The 20,684-nt window shown below is 34.2% G+C and overlaps 1 protein-coding gene across 1 annotated transcript; it reads right to left on the reverse strand.

The window, feature by feature from the left end:
* Positions 1-502: 502 nt before the first annotated feature.
* On the reverse strand, positions 503-20,263 carry LOC131948134 (superkiller complex protein 2-like). The gene is made up of 25 exons (XM_059309657.1): positions 20,151-20,263; positions 17,450-17,575; positions 16,976-17,082; positions 16,267-16,384; positions 15,646-15,772; positions 15,441-15,518; positions 14,814-15,046; positions 14,660-14,710; positions 14,386-14,517; positions 13,870-14,015; positions 13,609-13,755; positions 9,978-10,169; positions 9,343-9,489; positions 8,875-8,968; positions 8,376-8,588; positions 7,882-7,992; positions 7,133-7,363; positions 6,170-6,445; positions 5,811-6,006; positions 5,334-5,502; positions 4,808-5,018; positions 4,334-4,444; positions 1,483-1,701; positions 931-1,071; positions 503-836 (listed from the first exon to the last, which is right to left on the reverse strand). The coding sequence occupies exons 2-25, from the start codon at positions 17,570-17,572 to the stop codon at positions 636-638; spliced, it is 3,774 nt and encodes a 1,257-aa protein (XP_059165640.1). The 5' UTR covers positions 17,573-17,575; positions 20,151-20,263; the 3' UTR covers positions 503-635.
* Positions 20,264-20,684: the final 421 nt, after the last annotated feature.

The raw sequence follows: 20,684 nt of genomic DNA on the forward strand, positions 1-20,684 counted from the left end.
TGCCAAAATAGTGGAATAAATTTGTCTTATTAAAAAGACTATAAAATTTATCAACAAAAGAAGTCCTTAAAAAAGTCTGATAATGACTAGTATAGTAATAGTAAGAAATTTTAAAATTCATCAACAAATCTGTAGCATAGATGTAATGCTACATGGGATATATGTTTAGAAATAAATATTAAAAAAGATGAGTAGTAACCAGATTTAAAAAAGAAAAAAATTTAAACTATTTTCTTCAACTCAGAAGAATTACAGATAGGCAACTAATTGCCATTTAGAATATATACTCAACAGATTAGGTTATCTTAAAGGTCCCCTCTCTAAGTAAAGACCACTTGAGCATCAACTTGAATTATTTATAGTCACATTTGAAATGGTTGATATAAGCCATAAAAGAAAACAATATGCAGCATAAATGTTATACAACAGTTCTAAAATCTTTTGAATAAATGACTTGTATTCAATAAGAGATGGAAAGCAGGCACCAACACAACAAGGCAGGTTTTAATTGTTGAAATATGTCTAAAATAAAATTTGGACACTGTCCAACTAAAATATGATCACATCAAGTTTTTACATACATGAATAGAATTTAAATTTATTTACAAAACAGTTATGTCCGTTAAAAAAAGTAATCATTGAGTATACAGACTGGCAGCAAAGACTATGTCACGCTTAATGCTGCTGATTGCCTCCTCCATCTTCTGAACCAGAGTTCTGTCCCCTATCAACTTAGCTGCATTCCGTACATCACAAAGCAGTTCATGCAGTCTCTGAATGGTCCTCACTATAATCCCTTCTTGGACATCCGTCAATGTGGTTATGTTAGAAAATGGCTGTTAAATACAAATAAACAATTGTTAGCTAAAATTTAAAAATATGTTTTATATATAATTAATCCAAAAGACTGGCTTAATCCATAATGCTTACCATTCCCCTAGCCCATTCAAAGACCACCTCTACAAGTCCAAAATGATATTGTTCAACAAAATCTTCCACTGGCATTGTCATGCCAGCCTCTTTTTGAATTTGTCCAATCATTTCTGCCTTCTTTAATATCTCTTCCATGCCCTAAAATGTCATTAAAAACATGGTTATTGAATATTGAGGAATGTTTTTCATAAAACATGTCAATCAATAAAACCAAAGTTAACCTGGGGACATCATAGTGAGAGATTTTTAAAATAATTAGAGTATATTTAAATAGATTATAAGTAAATCATCAACTTTCCCATCAGACACTTGGGGCAGATAACATTCAGTTAATCTGTTAAAATGATGTCTGCACATAAGGTGGTAGTGTTGTCAAGCTGCCTTAATTTTCCCTCCCATGAGTTAGGTACCCATCAGAGCTGGGTGGACTCGAGTCCAGGATCTGAACTCAAACAGTTATGCATTCTACTACCTGACCATGTCATCCTATTAAAATAAATGGTACTGACAATTAACTGCTGACTGAGGTTCACTTTTGAAAAGTCTCACCTTTTTTTGTGCATCCGTCAGATTAGGTTCACTGCACTTCTTCATCTCAAACACAAAACAGGACAGTAGAGCTGCGATGTCAAATGGATGAAGTTCCGTGAAAATATTCTCAAACACCAGCTCCGTGATCATCAGCTCATGGTTGCTGATTTCACATGCCACGCGGCCCTTCAGCTGGACTATGTTGTTGGAGTTGATGTTGTTTAGGTATCTCAGGACCTGCAGGCCAATCAAAACAAAGTGAGAATAGATGCTACATTGTGTGGGTTAACTTGAGGTTAAGGAGTACCTCAATTAGGGATTAGCAGTAGGATGAATGATTATGTGGGGTTAAGTAGTGGTAGGAGGAATGATTATGTGGGGTTAAGTAGTGGTAGGAGGAATGATTATGTGGGGTTAAGTAGTGGTAGGAAGAATGACTATTTGGGGTTAAGTAGTGGTTGGATGAATGACTATTTGAGGTTTAGTAGCGGTTGGATGAATGACTATTTGGGGTTAAGTAGTGGTAGGATAATGACTATTTGGGGTTAAGTAGTGGTAGGATGAATGATTATTTGGGGTTAAGTAGTGGTAGGATGAATGATTATGTGGGGTTAAGTAGTGGTAGGAGGAATGATTATTTGGGGTTAAGTAGTGGTAGGATGAATGATTATTTGGGGTTAAGTAGTGGTAGGAGGAATGATTATGTGGGGTTAAGTAGTGGTAGGAGGAATGATTATTTGGGGTTAAGTAGTGGTAGGATGAATGATTATTTGGGGTTAAGTAGTGGTAGGATGAATGATTATGTGGGGTTAAGTAGTGGTAGGAGGAATGATTATTTGGGGTTAAGTAGTGGTAGGATGAATGATTATTTGGGGTTAAGTAGTGGTAGGATGAATGATTATGTGGGGTTAAGTAGTGGTAGGAGGAATGATTATTTGGGGTTAAGTAGTGGTAGGATGAATGATTATTTGGGGTTAAGTAGTGGTAGGATGAATGATTATGTGGGGTTAAGTAGTGGTAGGATGAATGATTATTTGGGGTTAAGTAGTGGTAGGATGAATGATTATGTGGGGTTAAGTAGTGGTAGGAGGAATGATTATTTGGGGTTAAGTAGTGGTAGGATGAATGATTATTTGGGGTTAAGTAGTGGTAGGAGGAATGATTATTTGGGGTTAAGTAGTGGTAGGAGGAATGATTATGTGGGGTTAAGTAGTGGTAGGATGAATGATTATGTGGGGTTAAGTAGTGGTAGGATGAATGATTATGTGGGGTTAAGTAGTGGTAGGAGGAATGACTATTTGGGGTTAAGTAGTGGTAGGATGAATGATTATGTGGGGTTAAGTAGAGGTAGGATGAATGATTATGTGGGGTTAAGTAGAGGTAGGATGAATGACTATTTGGGGTTAAGTAGTGGTTGGATGAATGACTATTTGGGGTTAAGTAGTGGTTGGATGAATGACTATTTGGGGTTAAGTAGCTATAGGATGAATGACTATTTAGGGTTAAGTAGTGGTAGGATGAATGACTATTTGGGGTTAAGTTTAACAGAAAGACAAATGAGAACTACCCCGATTTAAGGCTAGCCGTAATGAATAATTGCCACAAATAAGAAAAAAATACAATTTATAACTTCATGCCTCCAAAATAGCCTTTGAGCCTAAAACCATCAGAATTGAGGTGCTATGGCAACAGACAAATCAACTGCCAGCTGAAGAAGAGATTCTCCAGAGAAAATAAAGATGGATTGACCATACAGTCAGGGAGCCTGTATCCAGTATAACAAGACAGGCTCCACAGGGCAAAAGAAAAAGAGGCCAACCAAGGAAGATTTGGAGACGTCACCTGGAAGAAGACACCAAGAAGATTGGATACACCTGGGGACAGTTGGAGAGACTAGCCCAGGAGAGAGATAAATGGAAAGCTCTTGTCAGCTGCCTATGTCCCAGGGGGGACGACAGGCAAACCTAACCTAACCTTGTAATGATTAAATGGGTTAGGTTTAGCTGTAGGACAATCAAGGACTACCCTGGTTTAAGTTAGCTGTGATGATTAACTAGGTTAAGGTTTAGCTGTAGGAGACTCAAGGACAAAAGACCACCCTGAGTTAGGTTTAGCTGTAGGACAATCAATGACTACCCTGAGTTAGGTTTAGCTTTAACAACCCTGGTTAAGGTTTAGCTGTAAGAGACTCAAGGACAAAAGACCACCCTGAGTTAGGTTTAGCTGTAGGACAATCAATGACTACCCTGAGTTAGGTTTAGCTTTAACAACCCTGGTTAAGGTTAGCTGTAACTACCCTAGGTTAAGGTTAGCTGTAACTACCCTGGTTAAGGTTAGCTGTAACTACCCTGGTTAAGGTTAGCTGTAACTACCCTGGTTAAGGTTAGCTGTAACTACCCTGGTTAAGGTTAGCTTTAACAACCCTGGTTAAGGTTAGCTGTAACTACCCTAGGTTAAGGTTAGCTGTAACTACCCTAGGTTAAGGTTAGCTGTAACTACCCTGGTTAAGGTTAGCTGTAACTACCCTGGTTAAGGTTAGCTGTAACTACCCTAGGTTAAGGTTAGCTGTAACTACCCTGGTTAAGGTTAGCTGTAACTACCCTGGGTTAGGTTTAGCTGTAACTACCCTGGGTTAGGTTAGCTGTAACTACCCTGGGTTAGGTTTAGCTGTAACTACCCTGGGTTAGGTTTAGTTGTAACTACCCTGGGTTAAGGTTAGCTGTAACTACCCTGGGTTAAGGTTAGCTGTAACTACCCTGGTTAAGGTTAGCTGTAACTACCCTGGGTTAGGTTTAGCTGTAACTACCCTGGGTTAGGTTTAGCTGTAACTACCCTGGTTAAGGTTAGCTGTAGAACAATCAAGGCCTACCTGAATCCTCTGGTTGAACTCTGGCAACAGTTCCAGACTTTCATCAGACAGCAAAAATTGAATTTTTTTGTATTGATCCTTGATCACCATGTTTTTTGCATGTTCTGAAAACTAACATTTTAAAAAATTCAATAAACATTTAACAAAATGCTTTTTCTTACTTTAATTTTCACCTACAAATGTTTGTCTGTGTGACTTGTTTCCTTTTATAAGAAGCACCTCAGTAAGTAATCATTTTTAAAAGCCATGTAGATTTAATGATATATCAATAAAAACTAGTAAAGTTCAAACCTTTAAATAAAAAGTTAGAAGATATTTCAGATACAAATTAACAATGCAAACAAAAATCATTGACTAACAAAGACTATAGATTTTGTAATTACAGGGTTAAACCACTAATAAAATTTAGTTGATCTTATCCAAATGAAAAAGCTAGCTACCTAATTCTTAAAAAGACTAAATTCCTGAACTTACATGTTCCAAGAACTGTGGACATTTTGTACAGTTAAAGTTAATAAAACCCTCCTCTAGAAATTGTAGCGAGCGACACTGTTCAACCAATTCAATGTCTCGTAGCTTGAGGTCGTTGATTGGATGAAGTCCTGGTAAACCTGACGGGTTTGTTTCGCTGAGCCGAGCCAGTTCTTGGGCCGCTGTTGTTACACAACGATCAGGTGGGTCATCCCTGGTTCATGAGTACACACATTTAAAAAATGAACTCGGAATAAAAAATGGCAGATTTTGAATATTTTCAAGCCATTACTTTATTTGATATTTGTGGTTAACAATCTGAGCGGTTAACAAAAAATACAATCAAAAGCAACAAAAAAAAATTTAAAGCAAAAACCACACCTTTAATAAAAAACACAATTTAAAGCAAAAAAAACTATTTAAAGCAAAAAACATAATTAAAAGCAAAAAACACACATTTGAAGCAAAAAACACAAATTTGAAGCAAAAAAACACACATTTGAAGCAAAAAACACAAATTTAAACTTACTTGAATCTAAGACACTCTCGCTTCTTGCAGTCCATCACAATGCCAGTAGCATCGATTTTAATAACGGAAGTTGTTATTTTAACTATGTCAGAGCTACGAAGGTCAACGACTTTATGCCAGCATGGGCCCTCAGGTAAAAACAAAGAGCTAGGTAGGACAGGTTCAAAATCTGTAACAAACAACAATAACAAAGAACTAGGTAAACTAGGTTCAAAATCTGTAACATAAAAAAAAATATAATTTGGTTAGGTAGGACAAGCTTAAAATCTGAAACATGTAAAAAAACATTCATTGGACATTAGTTCCTTTCTTCCTTTTTTTCATATACTCATGTTCATGGGCTCATTGTCCAAGTAAGAAGGTTCATCTTTAAAACAATCCATGAGTTAACTAAGAACCTAAACTTAAGTCAACTTAAAATAAAACATAATTTAACACTCTGTAAACCAAACAAATATTACAGAAATTTAAACTCACCATCTGTGCTTTTCTTTGTTTCATTTGGTGAATCCTTGTCAGATATAATTAAAGTTTTATACTCCCTCTCATTGTTGGTAGCCATTTTGGATTCTAAGATGACCCCTAGAACAGCCTGGCCCATTGGACGTTTCACCATGATGACGCGGCCAGCAGTTAAACACTTGATTGCTATTGGGTGACTGAATATTACTGACTGAAAATACAACAATTGTTTCACTTAAAAAAAAAAATTTCAGGACAGACTATCTCTTTTTTTTTTATTAAAATGTTAAGACCTATTAGATCTACTTTTAAATCAATAATGAAACATATTTATAATTATATTAAATTTATCTCAATCCCATCTATAGACAGACCTGTAAATATTTTTGTAGCCTGTAGTATTCTTTACAATCCTCGTAATATTTTTCTAAATCTAACGAACACAAGTAGCACTCAATGTTGTGAATGGTGGCGATTTTCTTCTTCAGCTGTTCCAGAGACTCCTTGTGCTTGGATGTGTCCTTCTGTCTGTGAAACTCGGAGAAGCTCCGTTTGATCATATCCTGTACGCGGAGTTGTTCGGCTCGTAACAAGTTTAATATCATGGTGTACGTCAGTCTAAACTGAGACTCAAGGGTCGTTGGTTTGCCCTAGATTAAAAAAAATATATGGAAATAAACTTTAACATTGCAGAAAATTTAAGAGAGGACTGCTTGGAGTCAGGGTTTAAGAAAAAATAAGGAATCTGTTTATTAGTTTAAACATGAATCAATGCCACTTGATCTCTAATATTTAAGTTTAATTTGTTTAGCATTGTTTACAAAACAATTTTTTTACAAGTTACTTTATTCATTTACTAATTATTTACCTGATAATTTCTTTAACAATTCTTTGTTATCCTAAATTTTCAGCTAATATTTAGTTGATGTCATATCATTATTATTCTGATTCTCTCTCTTTATTTATGTATACTTCATATTTATAAATGTGAATTGCCATAGTACATCTATAGAAAAACCTTACAATGTTATAAAAATAATTGTAACATAATATTTAAAATTCAAGCGGAATAGTGTAAACACTCAACAAGAAGGTACAAAAGAAACAACCAAATAAACTTTCAAATAAATAGACCACAAATTAGTTAATTAGATGATAACTAGGTATGTCCTTCATATGCCTAAGTCAAAAAACATATGAACTCTACTTTATCTGCTCAATGGATTGCTAGGTCTAAAGAAGAACTTTACTTGATAAGCCTGCCACAACATAATCTAACAGAAAGAGAGCCAGACACGGAACCGAATAAGTAAGAGAGATTGATGGAATCAAATTACCAGCATCATCTTGTGTAGTTCAGACATCTCTGGGACATCCCCTTTACACAACAAGATGACTGTCCCTGTGGTGTCCAGGCCTCTCCTCCCTGCTCTCCCCGCCATCTGGATGTACTCACCAGGTAGAAGATTCCGGAAATTTGTGCCGTCATGCTTACGTATGGAGTCAAACACCACAGTCCTAGCTGGCATGTTTACACCCATGGCAAAAGTTTCTGTGGCAAACAGGATCTAAAATAGTGAAACAATGGCTGAGATCAGAAAAAATATACATATTTTTAAAGTGTTGGTTTGAGCCAAAATCACATTAGTTTAAACAAGGGATTCTCACTGAAAAATAAACATAAAAACAAATTAAAAACTGGAAGTAGAAGTTACACTCTCGCTGAAAAATAAACATAAAAACAAATTAAAAACTGGAAGTAGAAGTTACACTATAATATTTATTGTATGAATAAATAATCAAAAAACTAATCATATATCCATGTAACTATATAATAAACAAAAAATCACACTGCATAATATTACTTAGGCTTATTTCAAACACTAGGGAAAGTAAAGGCAGTTGGGCATATTGTTAACCACATTATCCCTTCATATGCCAAGGTCACTAAAACTGGTGAAATCTACTTCACCTGCCACATAGACCTTCAGGTTCAAAAGGGTACTTTACTTATCTTATTTGAAATAATAATAGACCAAATTCAAATGATGATTAATTAAAGCATGAAGATGTAAGCCATATTTACCTTGACCAAACCTTTCTGAAACAACATCTCAACCATTTCTTTTAGAATGGGCAACACCCCACTGTGATGGATACCCAATCCCCTTTTCAATAGATCTTCAAGTTGATGTACCTAAATGACACAGAACGAAATATTTTTAAAATACATGGTTAAAACTCCTGTATAAAATCTGTTTTATCATCCTTTAATGGTTAAGCAACATGAACAGCAGATAAGATGTAATCAAGAAATGTTTTTACTAGACCTAATCCTCACCCTCAAAATCCTTACATTCTAACCCCTTACCATGTTTACATTCTAACCCAAACAGCAAATTTTCACATTTGTATGATCAGATCACAGTTAAAAAAATATTAGACTGGATTTTAAATTCTCTATAACTAGTTTGCAGATTCAATACAGATCAATTTAAAAAATTAGCTTTATCATTTCAACACTCACTCAAACAAGTTATATTTTAAAAAATAATTCATGTAAAAATGACTTGGCCACACCTGAGGCAAATCTTTATCTGCTCCCTTAAGCTTGTTGATGCACCTGTGGAAGAAAACATGGACCTCGCTCTTCTCTGTGGCTGTGGTCAGGTCGATGGTCTGGAGGTTGGCTGTGGTCTCTTCAATCTTTTTCTTGGAAAATGTGAAAGCCACTGCTGGAAGCTTGTCTTTCTTCTTCAGCATTTCTATCACAGAGAGCCAGATGTTTTTGTCCTGATAATATAAAAATATAACTGGTCATGTTTGATCACGGAAAAGACAATTTATTTATTTATTCAAAAGAAATTAAATTCAATACAAACAGTAATAGTATAAAAAAAAATACTAATTTTTAAGGACATTTAATGCATTTTTTTTCAAAGTACATAGAGTAAATTTGTGTTCATTTTTAAAAATATTATTGCAGCCATCTAGGTCATTTTTCAAAAGGACACTCAAGTCAACTCAGTTATTCATTTAAAAAAAAAAAAACATCCACTGGACAAAACGGAGTGGTCACCTGGCCTGGTGCTCCTCCCCGTGACCCTTTAGCCCCAAAACTCTGAGAACTTTTGCTGGCCCTTTCTTTCTTGGCTTCCATTGCTTTGTTGTACCTTGGGGGAAAAAACAAGGAATTTAAACAAAATATCAGTGATCAGATTTGAAAAATAAATGCACAAAGCTATTTGTTCTGAAACCATAAGTCTTAAATTTTATTTGAATGCCATTAGACAACTGCTGAGCTGGTTTAACTTTGGGAATACTGAATCAACCCCCACCCCCCCCCCCTTCTACCTCAATTCTAGATCTTTCATTTTCATCTTTTCTTGAAGCTTCCCCACCTCCAACCTCTTTCTACTGACTCTAGACTACTGTCTCTTACTCTAGTTAAACTAAACCTAAAGGAAATATATAAACAATAAATAAATCAGTTTTATTAAAAAGCTGTTAATAATGTCACAGAAATATTTTTTAATAAAAAACCTACCCTGGGGTTAGAAAATTTCCTTTAGCATCAACCAGCAAGAACAGCTCATTCGATGTCTTGATGCTGTTACCTGTGTACAGGTAATGTTCCAATGGCACTGGACGGTATAAGGTACTGACCACATAGATTTTCTTTTTTTTTATCCGACTGCAAATCCAAAGAGAATAGAATAACTACTACCAAAAGGTTTTTGTTAATATAAACCACAAAAATAAACATTTAAGTAAGAAACTCTACTCTGTCATATACCATGTAGTTCCAGTGTCTGTTTAGAGATTGGTGGGACATTTTTAGATCAACGGAGTCCTTTTCTGTTTTATATTTTTAATTTTTCTGTTGGGAGATACTTCCCTTGAACTTTGTTCACTTAGCTGTCCTCAACTGCCCATATCAGTCAAAGCAAGGACATTTATAGACAGCCATCCTACTGTATTCCACACATACTGTACACATTAAATATTAACACTACAGAAGAAGGTAATTTTGTTTATTACCAACTGACTATAACTCAAGCTGGTAATCAGATATATTTAAACATGAAGCCAAAAAATCTATTAAATATTTTCAATTAATCCTTAACTTAATTATGATTTGGTATTATTAACTGAGCTATAATTACAGCATTGAGAACACACCCTATCCAGTCAGCAAACTCCATATGGTTGGGTACAGTTGCACTAAGTAGAATAACATTGACGTGATCAGGGAGCATAATCAGCACCTCCTCCCACACCACCCCCCTCTCTGAATCGTTGATGTAGTGGACTTCATCAAAGATGACCCATTCCAAGTCGCGGATGATGTCTGAACCATTGTACAACATAGACCTGTGGTGTAAAATATAACTGTCAGAACCATTGTACAACTTAGACCTGTGGTGTAAAATATAACTGTCAGAACCATTGTACAACATAGACCTGTGGTATAAAATATAACTGTCAGAACCATTGTACAACTTAGACCTGTGGTGTAAAATATAACTGTCAGAACCATTGTACAACATAGACCTGTGGTATAAAATATAACTGTCAGAACCATTGTACAACATAGACCTGTGGTATAAAATATAAATTATAACTGTCAGAACCATTGTACAACATAGACCTGTGGTGAAAATATAACTGTCAGAACCATTGTACAACATAGACCTGTGGTGAAAATATAACTGTCAGAACCATTGTACAACATAGACCTGTGGTGAAAAATATAACTGTCAGAACCATTGTACAACATAGACCTGTGGTGTAAAATATAACTGTCAGAACCATTGTACAACATAGACCTGTGGTATAAAATATAACTGTCAGAACCATTGTACAACATGAACCTGTGGTGTAAAATATAACTGTCAGAACCATTGTACAACATAGACCTGTGGTGTAAAATATAACTGTCAGAACCATTGTACAACATAGACCTGTGGTGTAAAATATAACTGTCAGAACCATTGTACAACATAGACCTGTGGTGTAAAATATAAAATATAACTGTCAGAACCATTGTACAACATAGACCTGTGGTATAAAATATAACTGTCAGAACCATTGTACAACATAGACCTGTGGTGTAAAATATAACTGTCAGAACCATTGTACAACATAGACCTGTGGTATAAAATATAACTGTAAGAGCCATTGTACAACATAGACCTGTGGTATAAAATATAAATTATAACTGTAAGAGCCATTGTACAACATAGACCTGTGGTGTAAAATATAACTGTAAGAGCCATTGTACAACATAGACCTGTGGTATAAAATATAAATTATAACTGTAAGAGCCATTGTACAACATAGACCTGTGGTGTAAAATATAACTGTAAGAACCATTGTACAACATAGACCTGTGGTATAAAATATAAAATATAACTGTCAGAACCATTGTACAACATAGACCTGTGGTGTAAAATATAAAATATAACTGTCAGAACCATTGTACAACATAGACCTGTGGTATAAAATATAACTGTAAGAACCATTGTACAACATAGACCTGTGGTGTAAAATATAACTGTCAGAACCATTGTACAACATAGACCTGTGGTAGAAAATATAACTGTCAGAACCATTGTACAACATAGACCTGTGGTATAAAATATAACTGTCAGAACCATTGTACAACTTAGACCTGTGGTGTAAAATATAACTGTCAGAACCATTGTACAACATAGACCTGTGGTGTAAAATATAACTGTCAGAACCATTGTACAACATAGACCTGTGGTATAAAATATAACTGTCAGAACCATTGTACAACATGAACCTGTGGTGTAAAATATAACTGTCAGAACCATTGTACAACATAGACCTGTGGTGTAAAATATAACTGTCAGAACCATTGTACAACATAGACCTGTGGTGTAAAATATAACTGTCAGAACCATTGTACAACATAGACCTGTGGTATAAAATATAACTGTCAGAACCATTGTACAACATAGACCTGTGGTGTAAAATATAACTGTCAGAACCATTGTACAACATAGACCTGTGGTGTAAAATATAACTGTCAGAACCATTGTACAACATAGACCTGTGGTATAAAATATAACTGTCAGAACCATTGTACAACATAGACCTGGGGTGAAAAATATAACTGTCAGAACCATTGTACAACATAGACCTGTGGTGTGAAATATAACTGTCAGAACCATTGTACAACATAGACCTGTGGTATAAAATATAACTGTCAGAACCATTGTACAACATAGACCTGTGGTATAAAATATAACTGTGAGAACCATTGTACAACATAGACCTGTGGTGTAAAATATAACTGTCAGAACCATTGTACAACATAGACCTGTGGTATATAATATAACTGTCAGAACCATTGTACAACATAGACCTGTGGTGTGAAATATAACTGTCAGAACCATTGTACAACATAGACCTGTGGTGTAAAATATAACTGTCAGAACCATTGTACAACATAGACCTGTGGTGTAAAATATAATGTCAGAACCATTGTACAACATAAACCTGTGGTATAAAATATAACTGTCAGAACCACTGTACAACATAGACCTGTGGTGTAAAATATAACTGTCAGAACCATTGTACAACATAGACCTGTGGTGTAAAATATAACTGTCAGAACCATTGTACAACATAGACCTGTGGTATAAAAGATAACTGTGAGAACCATTGTACAACATAGACCTGTGGTGTGAAATATAACTGTCAGAACCATTGTACAACATAGACCTGTGGTATAAAATATAACTGTCAGAACCATTGTACAACATAGACCTGTGGTATAAAATATAAATGTCAGAGCAATTGACATGTTATTCATATTTTTTTAATTGTGCATCTTTCCCAAAATGTTATCTTGTATTCGTATACTAATTAACACATACAAAATGTAAATGATGATAAACTGTATTTTTTAAAATGTATACAGTAATTTGTATTGGTTAAAAAAATGCTATTGCTTACAAATTGTTAATTTTTTAATGCCCATTTTTTAGTATAGTGACATTAACAGAAAATAGGAAATGTGTTAAAATTATGTACCTTACTAATAAAATAAGGGAATAAAATCTCAAAATTTTATCATGAAAACCCAGCTTTTATTGGCCAACATACCAAAACTTTAATGAGCTAATGGTATGAGTTCAGTACAGAAATAGAATATAACCGGCTCAATTCTGTAGGTCATCCATGAGCCCACCCATCTCTGTTGGGTACCTGACTTATGCTAGGGAAACTAAGATGGAGCACAGTGCTGACCACAATATCCCCTCAAATGCCAAGGTAATTCAAACAGATCAACTCTTCTTCATATGCCCCATGTATCTTGGGCACATATGGGAAAATATGATGATGAATACAATGTAAGACAATGAATGAAAATAACCTGAGGATCTCAGTGGTCATAATGAGACAAGATAGGGAAATATGATGATGAATACAATGTAAGACAATGAATGAAATTAACCTGAGGATCTCAGTGGTCATAATGAGACAAGATGAGAAAATATGATGATGAATACAATGTAAGACAATGTATGAAAATAACCTGAGGATCTCAGTGGTCATAATGAGACAAGATGAGAAAATATGATGATGAATACAATGTAAAACAGTGTATGAAATTAACCTGAGAATCTCAGTGGTCATAATGAGACAAGATGAGAAAATATGATGATGAATACAATGTAAAACAGTGTATGAAATTAACCTGAGAATCTCAGTGGTCATAATGAGACAAGATGAGAAAATATGATGATGAATACAATGTAAAACAGTGTATGAAATTAACCTGAGAATCTCAGTGGTCATAATGAGACAAGATGCTGTCTGGTTGAGCTGGACATCACCTGTCACCAGGCCTACGTCCTGAAATGTTGTCTTGAAGTCTCGGAATTTCTGATTGGACAATGCTTTTATCGGAGATGTGTAGACTGTCCTAAAAAATTCAAGAAAAACTACATTGCTACTACAGTGTTAATCATCATTTTTTTTTAACTTGATTAATACTTTTACAAGTTTAAGCATTCCCATTTATAATAAATATAAAAACCTTGTCATGTGTTTCATAGAAAGAGCTATGGCATATTCTGCGACCACAGTTTTGCCTGCTGAAGTGTGTGCAGCCACAAAAACACTTTCATGGTTTTCTAGCCTCAAGATGGCTTGCTTCTGGAAGATATCCAACTCAAAAGGAAACTGAAATATTTTAGTCCAACAGGGTAATTTTTTTTATGTACACAGCAAATGATGTAAATAAAATTATTGTTGATCACAGATTTTGTAATAGACACTTGAACATTTTGTAGATTAGTGGTCAATTTTTGTGATATCATCCTTGACCTGTATAAAGCTATCTGTTGTTTTTTTTTTAATTAATTAAGACATGTCAATATATTTTTATTTATTTGGTTTTGGCAACAGCTAATAGAGAAAAAGCTGTCAAATATTTAATTTATAATTTTGGCAATTCTAAAATTGAAAAAAATATAATTAAAACAACTCACATTATAAAAATGCACACAAGAATTCTCAAAAATTTTAAATAACTACTTTGTATTGTTCTAACCTCATAAGCCATTACTGGAATTTTCTTTTTGAAGTCATGTACTGGAGCTGATATATCCACTTGTATAGCCCATTGCTCTTTTGCTACTTTTTTAACTGTAGTTGTCTCCTCTTTCTGTATTGAATCACTAGGCTGAAAATTGTCACATTCACAAATTATTCATGTAAACAGTTGGACATCAAAATTCTTACATGAAATTAATTTTAAAATAAAACAATTGTTTAAAAATTAATTGTAAGAAAATTTTTTTGCAGATTTCAATATGTTAACCAACCTGAACCAAATTTTCAAAACTTTCACTTCTAGTCAATTCTATGTTTGAAGTCTGAAAAACGAAAATACATAGCTTATAAAATAATAATTTTTTTAAAAGTAAGTAATGTCAAATTAATATTTAACACCCAATAACTAATTTTATTTGCACTTGCCTCAGGCTTTCCTTGGTCAATCTTTGCTTCCCCTTTTTTACTTTCACTTTCATCGTCACTGTCACCTAGATCAATATCATCAGATCCAGACATGATATCAGCCAAACTAATGATACTTGGATCAGATGGTACAGCGGCACCTTGTGCTTTGGCTGCTGTTGGTTTCACAGCAGGCTGACTGTCAAACTTCATGCCACAGCTGAACCCAGGTGGAGTAGATAAAAACTGGGATTCTGTACAAATATTTTATAACATTAGTTTATTGTGACTTCATTTATGAGTTGTGTATTTCATATTTGACTAAGAATTATACCTAAAGTAAAAACATTCTACAAATTAATTAAGGAGTTATCTATTTATAAATTAGTTTTGTTAATAAAATAATGATGTGAATCAGAATTAAATTTATTAAATTTAAAAATATTTTATAACATTAGTTTATTGTGACTTCATCTATGAGTCATATACTTCATTAAAAAAATTGACTAAAAATTATACCTAAGGTAACAACATTCTGCAAATTAATTAAGGAGTTATCTATTTATAAATCAGTTTTGTTAATAAAATAAGGATGTGAATCAGAATTAAAATTATTAAATTTACAAATATTTTAAGTTTGAAACCCACCATCGTCAAAATTGATAGAACTGGCAATATTTTCAGAGTTACCCAATTTGTTAAACACCTCGTCTGCATCAAGGCCCCCTAGTTAAATTAAAATTTGGAAGTTGTTTTTACACAGAAAATAAATCATACAAAAAACAAAGTTTTATATCACCAATTGTACTCAATGTTTACAAATTACAACCATCTTTGAGAAACCACGACATACCTGGCCAGAATGGCAAGTTAATGTTTGAGCCTCTGACATCTTGTTTGACCTTTGCACTATTTAAGTCAGGGGCTCGCCGTAATGAAAGCGAATTTCTAGAAGTTTCACTACTGTCAGGAATTAACTCCTGAAATTAAAAACAAGTGGATAAATCATTTATACAGTGATACTTCTAATAACAAGAAAAAATGCATTCAATTCATGCATTTTTTATTAAAGACTAGTGTCTGTCGTTTTTTTTTGTTTCCTGAAATTTGGCTATGGTGTACATCACACTTTGAAAACAAGCTGTGGAATTATAAAGAGAACTCAAAACTTTCTTTGCTTAGTTTTTTTTTTTTAAACAATATTTCTTGTGTGTTTTCATCTTTATTCATTAGCAATTACACATATAAAGGCCATGCTAAAATGTACCTAACCACATAGAAAGCTCATAATTTGATATACAAATTCTTCTCTTTCAACTAAATTTGTGCAAAACAAATGTCTTTGAAACAAGTTTTATTTTAGTTAAACTTGTCAACAACAAAACACTAAAAAAACTAAAAAATCCTGAGAATGTCCTGTAATAAATGTCCTACCTCAGTGAAACCTAAGGAATGTCCTGTAAAAATATCCTACCTCAGTGAAACCTAACAACTGCCCTGTTGTAGGGTCCCTCTCCACATGTATAGTTGTCTCAGGTGGACATGTCTCTAAATGCAGTAACCGTTCAGGCCGAGGACTCCTTGGTATCTGCCTGTGTGTAACCAAGGAAGATAAAGTACTTTTTTCAAACCTTGTGGTCCATACTGAACATAGAATTCATCTATGTCTTTTAATTTACTAATAGAATGTGGTCTGCATTATGCCTAGCTGTCCCTTTCTTTCCCTCAGTGGAACCTATGTGGACTCAAGGGGGACATCCTATGGTAGATAACTGAACTCATTTGGATTAGCAGCTTTACTGCGGTACATCAGATGAAAATGAGCTGTCGTAGAGCTGTCCCAGCTAAAAAAAACTTCAGTCAATAAGAGTGTTGATTTTTATATAATACATGACCCTGGTTTATACTGACAAAAATTGAGTTTTAGACAATCACAGGAAAGGGTTGAAACTACAAATGTCAGATAAAAATTCTATAATAAAAATATATGTGATCACTTGATCTAGCCGATGTGGGAGAGGAAGGGGGTGAAAAACAAGTAAAAAAGAACAATAAATGAATTCTTTTTAACATTTTAATACAGCTGGAAAGCCAATACCAGCTATCTGTAGAGGTGATGACATCTCATTGTTTTTAAATTCCAATTAATATGATCAAATGTGAATTCAAAATAATATACTGACCTTTGACATGTGGAGAAATGATGAATGGGCAGGCTTTCAAGGTCTGTGACATATTTCTCAACCTCCTTCCTGATAGATGTCAGAACTGGTGGAATGCCAACAGGCAGCTGAAATTTTAATTCAATTTTTAACAATAACATAAGCAAACTCTTGACAAAAAAATAATAAAGCACTACCACAGAAAAATGTAGGTTAGTACAATTGTTGAAAATGATAACCAATAATGTGAAAAGAATTAGTTATTGTAATACTTGAACTAATGGTGAATGTTAAATAAAAAATAAAATCCTCATAAAATAATGACAGTAAAAAGGTGTAATTTGATGGTAAATTTTAACATTCAATTACCTAAAGGAGAATTTTTGGGTGAACAATGACAGCCAAAAGTAGACCTTATATTTACCACAATAAGTTTCTAGATTACTATGGACCTTACTTTTAGTTAACTGCAGTCCTAATTTAACCTATACTTACAGTCAGTTGTGGAAATCGACAGCGATCTGACTCAACCTGTGGTACTGCCTCAAGGTGACCAAACCAGCCAGTTTCCAAAAGATCAAGGCCCACCAGTGTTGACCCATCACCAGAAGAAGCCATCCCCTGTTATTTAGTTGTTGTTTTTAAAGAAGTATTTAAATCCTCTTCTTGGTATTAAGAATTAGCAATTAGCAATACATACAATACATTGGTATATGTGATGACGCTTGTTTAGGTCGGATAGGTCAAGTAGAAAAAGTAAATAAGAACAGGCTATAGCTAGTTGGTTAGAGAAACAAATGAAAATACAGGAGCTGAACAGTCACGTGGGACGGTCAGCTGACCACTGAAGCTTGGGTCTGCAGCTAGGCCAGGCAGTTGATAGATAGTTAACGAAAAGAATGGCCAGAGTAGGGTAGAGAATTAAAGGTAGATAGTGTGGTTGAGATGGTAGGAGATATGTAGAGCTAGGGAACAGTTAGATAGAAGTAGTAGTAGTACAGTATAGATTAGTTAGGTAGGAAGTTGATTGTGTAAATTTTAATAAAGAACATTATATTTGGACTTGTGTGTGTTGGATCTTTTTATCATCTTCATCACCCCCAGTCTCACAACTAGTGGTACTGCATTTCCCCACCCTCAAAACTGGCGGTAGATCTCCATTCACCCCCCCCCCCCACCCTTACAGTAAGGAAACAGCTGATTAATATTTATAATACACAAAGGCCTGCCAGCACAACGAATGGTAGTAAACAGGTTAGACTCTCAATGGGGAAATTCAAAATATCATCAATATTTTTAAAATTATGTGCTTTAAAAACATGTCGTCGTTAAAACTAGATTCTATGTGTTGTTTTTACAAGCTCTTTTTTGACTTGATTCCTTTTTATTTGCAGCGTCCATCATGGATCAAAACTTACATGCTAAATATCAACCACTTCTACCAAACCAATTTGTTTCAAACTTGACATGTAGGTCAAGATAAGACAATAATGCAAAGTGACTGAAAATTTGACATAATTAGATGCTTAATTTATCTTTCAAAGAATAATTAGAATTAATTTGAGATTGTTGTACAAAGCACTCATACTCATTGTATCGCTATATAGAGCAAATTACACTGTCCGGACACACACCGCGAAAAAACGCAACTTAAAACTTCCATGCGGTCTCATTCAGTAACCGCTTAACATAGGAAGGAAAAAAAAGTATCATATCTATCCGCAATCATTCTACTTTAATAATGTGTGTGTCATTTTGTATTCATACGCATAGAACTTTAGCTATTCTTGTTATAGTGACTGGGGGGTCTTAACATGTGTTCGGACACATGTAATACAATTTCAAATGTGTTCGGACACCTTTACCCGTCATCGGACAAAGCACTTTTTGTTCATTTAGAATAATTTAAAGTCAATTTAATGAATAAAAACATATATTATATGCATTTATATTGTGTTATTGATTGTTTGTGAGGTAATTTTAATAGTATAAAACCTTTTTCCCACACTCCCAAAGTTCATCCCATTCAGCCATTGCGGCTCGCGCAGTACGCTGCTAAGCCAGCCAGGTCACATGATTCCCCCTCCTCTTTCGCATTCCACTGCCTTCTTGACCTTATTTTGACCCTTTCCCTTCAATAACCAGCCCCTTTTATGCTCTAAATTCTTATTTAATATTTTTGTGTTGCTGTCCGGTCCCATGTAAGGTCAAAAAAGTTAGCGAACACCCCTTTTTTGTTGTTCAAGCACAAAATAACCCATTAACCTTGACATTTACGATGTTCCATACATATATAGAAGCTATTTATAGTGTAACCTTTTAGCTAAGCGTTGATTGGTTCAAGTTTTGCCCCTAAGTCCAACCCTAGGTCACTTCATCCGGCTGGTGTAAAAATAGAAATGTGCGTACCATGCAACGTTAAAAATTTTCTAAAAATAATTCTTGAGAGAGGAAACGGAAGTACTTGACACGGAAGTGTTCATAAATGAACAGTTTACGTGCAGGCGCCGTGGTTTCGCATGAGACATGCTAATTAAAGTTTCTATGAGCCAAAAACCGACGAAGTGTTCGGTCCCACGTAGTGTTCGGACAATGTAATTTGCTCTAAATGTTACACACAATTCGGTACGTTTGTTTGGTTGGTGCACAAGTCTTTTTTACTAGTTTGTTTTGGCAGCTTGGGTTCCATTCCTTTTGGGCCAAAGGTTTTGACTCTGAGTTTTTATTTTACTTTTTTCTATTTACTTTGGTTTAGAGTTTAGGGTTAAGTTTAGGGTTAGGCATTTTAGGGTTATGACAAAGTAAGTAGGCCTAGATCTATATAATATTAGATTCTAGCTTGAATTATGGTATTTTTAAATTAAATAATAATAAATTAAATATCCTGTTATTTCAAATAAATACACCATTATTCAAATTATTCATTATTCCATTAAGTTCCTAACCCATTAAGAATGCTTAAGATTGATGTTAGTTAATAGTTAAGTTAGTAATAGTGTCTGTTAGACTTGTTAGACTGACTTACAGACTTAGTATTACTTAATTACTTAGGCCTAGGCCTATACTTTATAATTTTATTAATATAATTTATAAAGAACCTATCAAATTGATAGTATCAATTAATGGTGAACAAACAAGTAACAATTATTTTATTTTTTAGTAATTTTTTACAGTCCTAGATCTAGCTAGATTCTACCTGAAGAACGAATTTCACACTCAACTTCAACTCAAACTGCTACCTTTACGGCTTTTAGCCTAGGTTTTTAATTTGAGTTTGTCACAATGATAACGTGAATGGTTCTAGATCTAGACTTATATCTGAATATATCTAGATCTAGATTATATTTCTCGATTTAAAATTTTAGATCTACTGGCACGACTGTACAGTACACAGGTTTTACTTTCGGTTTCACTTCTTAATCCTGGGACATGTCACGAATCTTTGGCCGAACATAGATCTAGATCTAGACTAGTAACAAAATATTCTTAACTTATTAGAATCTTTATATTTGTATTGAAAGACTTTGTAAAAATAATTCTGAACATAAATTATATATATATATTTTAAGCTTTATTGACTTTTACGGCGTTTGCTTGTAAGCCTAGAATCTAGATCTAGATAATACTAGAGATTGTAAATTATCAGTCTCTCGAGTCTAGAGAATAACATTACTCCATCTTTTTCATCAACCTAGTCTGGCCATTGCTCGCTGGATTGCCACATTGACAA

The sequence above is a fragment of the Physella acuta genome, unplaced genomic scaffold, assembly GCF_028476545.2.
Source record: "Physella acuta isolate Inbredline_101_S28 unplaced genomic scaffold, ASM2847654v3 ptg000625l, whole genome shotgun sequence".
NCBI classification, from domain to species: domain Eukaryota; kingdom Metazoa; phylum Mollusca; class Gastropoda; family Physidae; genus Physella; species Physella acuta.